The 11,035-nt window shown below is 36.7% G+C and overlaps 1 protein-coding gene across 2 annotated transcripts; it reads left to right on the top strand.

Moving 5' to 3' along the window:
• Positions 1-1,194: 1,194 nt before the first annotated feature.
• Positions 1,195-10,352, top strand: LOC143597312 (methionine S-methyltransferase-like). 2 transcript variants are annotated; one of them, XR_013146873.1, is made up of 12 exons: positions 1,195-1,432; positions 1,605-1,798; positions 1,875-2,081; positions 3,223-3,318; positions 3,406-3,783; positions 5,351-5,587; positions 5,862-5,996; positions 6,771-7,091; positions 7,855-8,034; positions 8,116-9,081; positions 9,872-10,298; positions 10,337-10,352. XR_013146873.1 is itself a non-coding variant. In XM_077075845.1 (11 exons), the coding sequence occupies exons 1-11, from the start codon at positions 1,195-1,197 to the stop codon at positions 10,166-10,168; spliced, it is 3,255 nt and encodes a 1,084-aa protein (XP_076931960.1). In that variant the 3' UTR covers positions 10,169-10,319. The 2 variants fall into 2 exon arrangements, 1 of the variants encoding a protein (XP_076931960.1); XM_077075845.1 differs by lacking the exon at positions 10,337-10,352 and having other exon boundaries at positions 1,599-1,798; positions 9,872-10,319.
• The last annotated feature ends 683 nt before the right edge of the window (positions 10,353-11,035 follow it).

Raw genomic sequence — 11,035 nt, 5'->3', positions numbered from 1 at the left:
TGCTTGAAGAAAAAGTCACAAATACCTTTAGGATATTAGCAAAAATGAACAATATTTGATTTGCTACATTTTGTTATATTTTGTTATGACTTGTTATGAATATTGTTATGTGACATTTTCGATATTGTGAAATGAATGAGTTTATTAAATATTGTCGCTTTAATAATGTTATGTGCTTATGGGCAATCGTTACACCTCGGCATGTTCCGCCGCCTTTGGTCGGGGTGTGACACCTAATCCCCTAAGGGTTTAGATCTAATGAGTCCACAGGGTACGGGTCAAGTACAAACCGACTAACGATACGAGTTCAATCTCCTGAAGTCCAATGACAGAAACCTACAAAACAACCACCGTGAGCTCGTTACGGGAAGGACGATAAGGGGGTCTTCCCGTAACCACCCTCCGGAGTGAGAATAAGTACAATTTCGGTGAAGATAAAGTACTTAAGTATTGAGAGTAGATAGTGGAAAGTGAATGGATTACCTCATGGAGATTGTGGAGTATTTATAGCCGAAGGATGTGGGAATATAATTGGCCTAACTGTCCTTTTCTAGAAGATGCCATTGTAACCGCCTAGACATGTGTCCTCCTGTGATTGGTTGAGCTATACGGCCCATGTGCATGGTTGTAACAACCTAGACACGTGTCCATATATGATAGGACGAGATAAACCTGGCCATGTGCACGGTTGTAACAACCTAGCAAGCTGTCCTTCTTCTATTGGCTGAAGGGTCACGTGTTTTCCAAGAGAGGATCTCGGTAAATCTTTTAGAATGAAGTTGGGTAATCACAGCTGTCCTTTGACGTTGCCTTCTGGCCATCCTTGCGGGTGTAAACAGTACCCTGCGGATGACTTCTGAGGGCGTCTGGATTCTCCCGCACATAGTCTCTATGATACAATGTTGTTCTTCCTTTGTCTTGAGTTATGCGGATGATTTATATGTCCTGCGGGTGGCTTATGAGGGATCCCCTCTGACCCGCGGATAGTACTTAAGGGTATTTGGGTATTTTTGGTACCCTACCTTTATAATTTTTGTTTTTGATGGATCATAGGGATACTTGTCTATGAGTGCACCCACCAATCCATCCCGTCTATCTTTTTCTTTTTCTTTTTATACCAAAATCCCCCGGACATCCTGGTCTTCCTGTCCTCCTCCGCCCATTGACTCATACACACACGCACTCTCTCTCGATATGGCTGCTGCTTCTGCAATGAATGGATCCATGGACGAGTTCCTGAAGCAGTGTTCAGTCTCCGGTGACTCCGCCTACACTGCCTTAAGATCACTACTCCAACGCCTCGAGGATCCGGACACCCGTACGGAAGCTAGGGTTTTCTTAACGCACCTGCAGAAGAAGCTCCATACCGATGAACGTTGCCTTGATACCTATCATTTCCAAATCCAGGATATATACCTCCATCGGAATCAAGGTCTCTCTATCGCCTTTTGGTAGTCGGTCAAAGCCGGTCTATATTGTTCTAAATAGGTCAAGTTTTGTCTGAATCAGTCAAAATCTATCAACTGTTTGATTAATCATACTTATTGATTAATCATACATTGTTGCAACCAACCTTGGACTCCATTTCCCTTTTGCAGATTCAGGTTACCAGAACAGAAACAAGTTAACAATGATGGTCATACCAAGCATCTTTATGCCAGAAGACTGGTCCTTTACATTCTATGAGGGCTTAAATAGGCATCCAGACTCTATCTTTAAAGATAAGACAGTTGCTGAGCTCGGCTGTGGAAACGGCTGGATATCCATTGCCATTGCTGACAAGTGGTTGCCATCCAAGGTCATATAATTAAATGCTTGAACGAATGCTCTGACTTTTACCTATCAATCAAATAACTTCAAATAATGTTTTGCAGGTTTATGGGCTTGATATAAATCCAAGAGCAGTAAAGATTTCTTGGATAAATCTGTATTTAAATGCTTTTGATGAGAATGGACAGCCCATTTATGACACCGAGAACAAAACTTTGCTTGACAGGGTGGAGTTTTATGAGTCTGATCTGCTATCTTACTGCAGAGATAATCACATAGAGCTTGAACGGATTGTTGGATGCATACCGCAGGTATTATTGTTATTATCAGTCATTCTATATGTCATGATTAGATGAAGCAATTTGTTCTCATTTACTTATTAATGGGTCGATTTGGTTGATGTTTGTATATCTAGTTAACGTAGGGGTGTTCATTATTCGGTTTGAAACCGGTAAAAACCGAACCATATAACAAATTTGGTTTTCAGGCTGCTTTTAAACCGAATTGGTAGTTTAGTTAAACCAAAGTCTTTTCGCCAAATTATTTACAAATTTTAGCCCAATTTTATTTAGCCCAACCCAATTCAATAACAAAAAATAGTAGTAAAAAAATCTTATAGTTTTATATAAAAAAAAAAAGTTGTTCGAATTTTTATTACGACCGAATAACATCTTATCCGAAATTACACAAAAACCGAACCAATGAACAACCTTAGTTGAAAGGGAAATTTTGAAAATAGTCAGCTTCAAAGGAAACAGATTAAAAGTTGCTCAAACTATTCACGTAATCATAGCTGTCAGCCTGTCAATAGCAGCTAATCAGTTATAGCACGCTATGAAGTGAAGAGGTGGTTCCCCGAAATGTGATGTTTAGCGACTTAAAAGCATGAAAATAGCGACTGTTAGTTTTTTGTTTTTAAATCAAGAGCGTTTTTAGGCTTTTTTAGATCGAACTCCACCAATCACGATCAATTGTACCGTTAAAAAAGCGTTTTGTGAATAAATACGCTATTTGCCTATTTGTTTTTTAAAAAAGTTTGCTACTAGTTTATTGCTAACCCGATAGTGGGTACAATTTATCGCTATTCGCTACATATCATATAAGTAGCTTGTCACTATTTACCGCTATTCGCTATTGACAATTATGCACGTATTGCATATAGCATATCCTAAATCTCAACTAAAAAAATATTATTGAATTAACATAACCTTTGTAGTCATATTTGGTACTAATTATTTATAAAAGTTTTAAAATCATACAAAAAATGACTCTTCTCAACACATTCAGACTGGTTTCAAGACGACTAAAGATCTCCCTTTTTTACCGCACTTAAAAGTCACTCTTCTTTTGACCCGTTACCCAAGCTGCCTGAACTGCCTAGTTTGGCACCTCTAGTCTTGATTGTCTTATGCTACCATATGATATTAACTTTCACTCTACTTTATGTTCCAGATTCTTAATCCAAATCCAGATGCAATGTCCAAACTTATAACAGAAAACGCTAGCGAAGAGTTTCTACATTCACTGAGTAACTATTGTGCACTTCAGGTATAATGAGACACTTTTTGTCAACCCTTTTTCTGTTTCTGTTATCTTTCCACTATTTCTTATATATCAACTCAATTTTGCAATTAGGGTTTTGTTGAGGATCAGTTTGGTCTAGGTCTAATTGCAAGGGCAGTTGAAGAAGGAATTGATGTGATCAAGCCAATGGGAATCATGATTTTCAATATGGGTGGGCGTCCCGGTCAAGGTGTTTGTAAACGTTTATTTGAACGTCGTGGGCTCCGCGTTAACAAGCTGTGGCAGACCAAGATTCTTCAGGCTTCTGATACTGATATTTCAGCATTAGTTGAAATTGAGAAGAATAATCCGCACCGGTTTGAGTTCTTCATGGGCCTTGTTGGAGACCAGCCCATTTGTGCTCGGACCGCATGGGCCTTTGGTAAAGCCGGTGGTCGTATTTCTCATGCTTTGTCGGTGTACAGCTGTCAGCTTCGACATCCGAATCAGGTTTTTCCTATAATGTTTCCAAAATATTGCTGAGGTGGTGGTTTTATCGGTCAGTAGTAACCCTGTTTCCCAAATTATAATGTCATTTTTTTGTAAATGTTAAAAATTTTAAAACTAAGTGAGGCAGATGAAACATATATGAATCTTTGTTACTGTTTAGTAACTATTTTTTTTTTCAATTTGAGTTGAGTTCAACAATTATAAAACTTGGTTATTATTTAGTGAATTTTTTTCTTCACTATTATCTACTGCTTCAAGTTAATTGGACACGAATTATCTATACTATATAATATAGGAGTGAGGGACCTCTTAAATTTTAAGAGGTACCACTCTTGTTGCATATTGTACAAGTAACAATGCATAGAATTTTAAGAATGTAGGGGTGAAGTAGTCTTTGCATATCCAAATATAATATACAATAGTGATCCTTCAACTTTAATCAAGTTTTGTTAATATATTAAATAGTTACATATTTCCCCCCTAATTGTTAACCAACTACCCCACGACATTTAAACGGCCGTAACTTTTTCACACGTTAATATTTTTTCTAAAAAATTACACCATAAAAATGAGCATTTTATTATCTTTAATTTGAGTATGGTATTGCTATAGTTTATTAATATTTAAAAACTAACATGTTACATGATTACCAGTTATTACCGGCAGTAGGTCGGGCATGTTCGACTAATGGTGTTGGAACGGTTTAGGGTTGGAACAAGTTAATACAAAAAGGGTTAATTTAGTTCATGCCGGCCGGGGTGGGTTTAGATCGAAAGGGTTAATGTCAAAACGGACTTCGGGTTAAAACGCTTTCGGGTCGAAATAGGTTCGTAAAAAAGGATTGGGTTAAAAGTAGTTTATTTGAAATTATTGTGCATTTCATCTTTGCTTCTTGCTTGTCGCCACCTGTTATGCGCATTCAAGCATCAGTTACATGGATGACATTGTTTTACATACCGGTTGCCCGCGTATAGGCATTATGCGGTGCGCTTACTTGCACCGGTTACACGCCCGATGCCACGTACCGTTGCGAGGTTACAAATGTACTAACAACGGTTGTGTTTCTACGTACACCGCTGCATCGCACGGGCAACTGGCTAGTCATTTATTAGTAACCAAGAATCATATATGCTTCGTGTACCTCACTTAATTTTATAAAAAGTAATCACTTAATTTTATAAAAAGTAAAAAACATTTATAAAGAAATTATATAGAATTGGGACACCTAATGAAAGCTGAGTGACTTTAGGAAACAAAATAACTTCAGTGAAATAGTGAATATAATGAAATACTTGAGAAACTTGGTTACTATTCAGTGGGTTTTCCGAAACATATAGATAAAGAGAAGCGGCTTGGACATCACTTATCACCCAAGTTGATTTTTTATAAAATGATTTTAAAACTTCAAGAAAAATGTGCTTTTGGGTGAACCCAACTCTTACCAAAAGTTTGCCTTCTTTTTAAATTATATATATAGATATGCATAAAGTAATCTTAAAGTGGAGTATTTAGATATGCACAAAGTAATCTTAAAGTGGAGTATGCACTGAAATAACTATGCTGGCAGGTTAAGAAAATTTTTGGGTTTCTGAAAAACGGGTTTCACGACATCAGCAATTCTCTGGATTTATCTTTTGAAGATGATTCTGTTGCCGACGAGAAGATCCCTTTCCTAGCATATCTTGCTGGTGTTTTGAAAAGCAGCTCTCGCTTTCCATATGAGCCTCCAACTGGAAACAAAAGATTCCGGGATCTTATTGCATCCTTCATGAAAACATATCACCATGTCCCCCTTACAGCTGATGTAAGCACACTTCTCTATTAAACAATAACCATGAGCTGATCCCTTAGGGGGTGTTTGGATGTCTGTTTTAAGAGTGATTATGTGATCTTAACTATAATAAGAAATTAAGAATCAATTATCTCTAATGAAAGGGACCTTAAACCAAATACATTTCTTTTAAGATAGATATGCGATTGAGTTAACACCCTTCTTATTTGCAAAGTTATTAATCTTACAGTATTTTGTAACAATTAATTTGCATTTCTGACTTGCGTATTATTAATCATTCTGCAAGAATGTTGCTATTTTTCCATCAAGGGGTACGGCTATTGAGAACTCCCTCCGGTTATTCACTCCACGTCTCGCCATTGTTGACGAACATCTGACCCGCAATCTACCTAGACAGTGGTTAACATCACTAGAAATTGAGGTACAGTGTATTTATGAAACCTTTTAATTTTAGGTTGTATGTTTTGTGTTAAATGGCACTGCTTGTACCTATGGCTACAGATGTAAACAATACAAGTTGAGCAGGACAAGGCTCGTTTAACTTTCAGAGAACTCGAGCTCTGCTTGCTCTGAGCTCTATTTTTAAAACTCGAGCTCGGCTTGTGAGTAGTGTTTCAAGCTAGAGCTTGGCTTGTTTAACTTACAGAGAGCTCGAGCTCGGCCGTTTAGAACTCTATTTTTAAACTCAAGCTTGGTTCGTAAGTAGTTCTTCAAGCTCAAGATCGGCTCGTATGTTATCTATTAATTAATTTACACACACACACTTAGTTTTATATATTTTTTCTTATAAATTTATATATAACAGAATGTATATTATTTAGATAGTTTTTCATAATTTCATATATATTATATTAATATATATTTAGTATATCTCGTTTAGGCTCTCGAACTTGATAGGTGAATCTTGGGCTTGGGCTCATTTATTAAACAAGCTTATTTTGAGGCTCGAACTCATTTAAACTTGGCTCGATTTGAGCTTTTAGCGAGACTATCTCGAATAGCTCACAAGAGGCTTGGCTCGTTTACACCCCTGCTTGTACCAATTAAAAGAGTTCTGTACAAAATAAAATAATTGTTTTTAACAGTTTATATATTTCTATTGTCTTATTCCCCCATCCATGTGGATTTCATAACATATTTTATATAATATAATCTATTGAAAGACCTAAATGTTTTTACATACTCCTTATAATAGCAAACAAGGGACAACAAAACTTCAATAGATGGAATCACTGTTATTGAAGCGCCACGTCAGTCAGATTTGATGATTGAGCTGATAAAAAAGTTAAGGCCACAAGTGGTGGTCACAGGGATTGCACAGTTTGAGGCGGTTACGAGTTCAGCATTTGAGCATCTTTTGCGTGTTACACGCGAAATTGGGTCTCGTCTTTTCATTGACATATCTGACCAGTTTGAGCTTTCAAGCCTCCCCAGTTCAATTGGAGTTTTGAAATATCTTGCTAAAACTCCACTACCTTCTCATGCAGCTATAATATGTGGCTTGTTAAAAAATCAGGTAGGATTCTTGTTTGGGATTGTAGACCTGTTTACCTATGAATGGGTCTATTTGGTAGGTGTGTGCATAGGTCGGTTTTGGGCTCAAACCAAAATTTTGGTTTTTGGGTTTTAGAAAACCGTTGCTTTCAGCTTTTGGTTTCCACAATGGGTTCGGTTTTACCATATGGGCTTGCAAAATAGAGCCGAAATAAAATGGCCCAAAATAATGAATTTGGGCCTAAATTTTGTTAATAATGATTAATTAACTATACACATTTGAACCTAAAGTTTTTCGACTGCACTGTGTACTGATTTCTTATAACTAGTTAAACCAATTTTTTTTATTTTTCTGTTCTGAAACGGAATGGAAAAAATGGTTTGTTAAAAAACATAAAACAAAAACCGTCTGTTTTTTATTGGGTTCGATTCTTTTGGTTTGGTTATGTCAGTTATCTGGTTACAGTTCGGTTATTACGGTTTCGTGCACACCCCTACCATATGGAAGTCACCTAACGTTCTTTATGAAGTATAGGACTTCCTGACTTATTATAATCTTAAGTAAAGATTTCATTATTATTGCAATGGTATCGTTCTTGCATTCATAATTATTCAAATTTCATTTCTTTATTCATACTAAAAAGCTCAAAATTGTTTGCGGGTCAACCCAACACGGACATATTACCATGCCCGCTCATCTTGCATCCTCTACTTATATTAATTAGTTTAAGCATATAGTTTCTAACCATTGTGTTATCTAATAATAATAATCACTCTTTGTTCAGGTGTATACAGATCTTGAAGTAGCTTTTGTGATATCAGAAGAACAAACCGTCTTTGATGCGTTAACAAGAAGTGTAGAACTCTTACAAGGCAATACTGCCCTCATTAGCCAGTATTATTATGGCTGTGTTTTTCATGAACTTCTTTCTTTTCAGCTTCCGGATAGACGTCAACCTGCTGAGGTTTATTAATTACTTGAACATTACACTTGTCAATGTTTTATACAATAAATATATGCACAAATAACTGTTTTCTATTTTCAGAGAGAAACTGAGGATGTGAAATCTAGTGACACTGGCATGATCGGGTTTTCAAGCTCAGCAATCTCGGTTTTGAGTCAAGCAGAGTTATCTGTTAGACTACCCGAAAAGTCAACTTTACTTCACATGGATGTGGACCAAATATTCCTTCCTACACCAACTCCAGTTAAAGCTGCCATCTTTGAAAGTTTTGCAAGGCAAAATGTAACCGAGTCAGAGTGTGATGTCACCCCGAGCCTTAGACAATTCATCAAAAACACTTACAACTTCTCAGTTGAACACAATGCTGAATTCATATATGCGGACTTTCCTCTTGCAATTTTCAACAAACTTGTTTTATGCTGCATTGAAGAAGGAGGGACCCTGTGCATGCCAGCTGGTTCAAATGGTAATTATGTATCAGCTGCCAAATTCTTAAACACCAGCATCATATCTATCCCGACACGGGCCGAAGTTGGTTTTAAACTGACCGAGAACCAACTGATTAGTGTACTGGAGACTGTTGATAAACCGTGGGTGTATATTTCGGGTCCCACAATAAACCCAACTGGTTTGCTTTACACTAATGAAGAGATGAAAAGTTTGTTGACAGTTTGTGCTCGATACGGGGCGCGGGTTATAATTGATACATCGTTTTCTGGGATCGAGTTTAATGATCAGGGTCAGGATGGGTGGAATTTGGATGCGTGTTTAGCAGGGTTAACGGGAAAACCTGGTTTCAGTGTGTGCTTGCTTGGTGGGTTGTTTTATAAGTTACCTACTGGAGGCCTTGCGTACGGGTTTTTGGTTATGAAACTGGGGTTTTTGGCGGATTCGTTTCGTGGGTTCTCGGGGTTGAATAAACCTCATAGTACTATTAGGTATACTGCAAAGAAGTTGCTTGAACTTGAAGAGCAGAATGGGGAGTTATCAGGTGTTGCTCAAGGACAGGGTAAATTGTTGGCTACTAGATTGAAGCGTTTGAAAGAGGTAAGCATTCAATGTGGCTGTGGTTATTTCAACCTGTTTATTTACAAATGATTTGAGGCATGTTTTATATTGGGTCAAAAGGGTCAAATGTGAAAATTTTAGTGAATCGGTAAAAAGTGGTTCAAGTGTATTTTAATGTACAAATGGGTTGATTCGGGTTAATGTAATAACTAATGGGTCAAAAGGGTAAAGTCCAAAAAAAGTTAGGAAATGGGTTGAAAGTAGAGCCCAAAGTGTATCTTTTGATGCACAAATGGGTTGATTCGGGTTGTGTTTTATATCTAATGGATCAAAAGGATAAAATCCAAAAAAGTTAGGAAATGGGTTGAAAGTAGCCTAAAGTGTATTTTTAGTGCACAAATAGATTGATTCGGGTTGTGTTTTATGGGTCAAAAGGGTAAAATTCAAAAAAGTAAGAAAGTGAGATGAAAGTAGTCCAATGTTTATTTTTAATGCACAAATGGGTTGATTCGAGTTATGTTTTATATATAAATGGTTGAAAGGGTAAAATCCAAAAAAAAAGTTAGGAAACGGGTTGAAAGTAGCCTAGAGTGTATTTTAAATACACAAATGGGTTGATTCAGGGTATGTTTAATATCTAATGGGTCAAAGGGTAAAATCTGAAAAAGTTAGGAGCCCAAAGTATATTTAATGTACAGTTGGTTTTTATTGAAATACTTGTTTTTTTTACAAGTGTTGTTGACGCACTACTAACTGTTTATAGAAAATGTAGTTTCTGGACAAAAATTGTTGGCTAATTTGTTACTTATCCATTTGTACTGCAAAATAGACACTTGAGAACTGCGGGTGGGAAGTAATTGAGCCTTGTGGAGGTGTTTCTGTGATTGCAAAACCGTCTGCTTATTTTGGCAAAAACATTAAGCTCGAGAAAGATGGTTCTAGATGGGAAACCGTGCTCGATGACACCAACATCCGAGAAGCAATGCTGAGAGCTACCGATCTATGCATCAATGGACCTTCCTGGACCGGAATTCCAAACTATTGTCGTTTCACTTTAGCCCTTGAAGATGGTTATTTTGGCAGAGCTTTGGATTGCATTGTGAAATTCAACCAACTTGTCAAGTAAGTCCGGTCAGTTAATTATCGGTTCTTGTGTTGTTTTATGACTTTGGTGTTGCAAAATAAGCCGTTCATGTTCATATTGGTGATCATGTAACTGAGCTACTGTTATTTATCTTCTATTGAAGGAAGAAAGAGTTCTGTCGCATATTTATCTTCTATTTAAGGAAGAAAGAGTTCACATTGTCACATAAGTGTAATTTATGTTGGATTTTGTGTCCAAGATAATTTATCAAGAATATGCTTAAATATGATTTGAACGTAAACAATCTGAATCTATTTCAGCTCCTGTTATTTAAGTGGAAGTAATAAGATTGTATTATGCGGTTAAAAATCATTTATAAGAACCAACTAATCTTGTGAACCATGGGAGCTTTGTCAGTGGCGTATAAGATCAAGAAACCACGGGAAAAAAACACTTGACATCATCTGTAACCGAGTAGATGTTGATTTTCGTTTCTCCATCTTTTATCAGTTCAGTATTAAGTAACTTCCATCGTCCGCATATCTATACGGATGACTAACCGATCTCCAAAATGAAATTAAAACAGAATTTGGTTAACCTCCTAAAATCGTGATGTCTCTTTTCTTCCAGCCATCTCTATGATAGTTATGGAGTCCTGGTTTCTCATCGTTGTGAAAACACGGGGCAAAACCGTCCAACTTTTAACTTTGGTTTTTTTTTACATAATGAATAATCAACAACTTGTCCACGTTTTGACGTGCTGTAAAAAATGAACTATATAAATTAGCAACTCATTTATGTATTGTAAATATTGGATCGTATAATGAGACATACAAGTAAATAAATCCTAACAAAATTACGTCGACAAAAAAAATTGTTCTACTACTCGTACCCTAACATAAGGCTGTT

This window comes from Bidens hawaiensis, unplaced genomic scaffold (assembly GCF_021521415.1).
Source record: "Bidens hawaiensis isolate Kalapana, Puna unplaced genomic scaffold, B.hawaiensis_p1.1 tig00048101_1, whole genome shotgun sequence".
Classification (NCBI taxonomy): Eukaryota; Viridiplantae; Streptophyta; class Magnoliopsida; order Asterales; family Asteraceae; genus Bidens; species Bidens hawaiensis.
The sequence above is the reverse complement of the archived record's forward strand: the minus strand, read 5'-3'. Positions and strand labels throughout refer to the sequence as shown.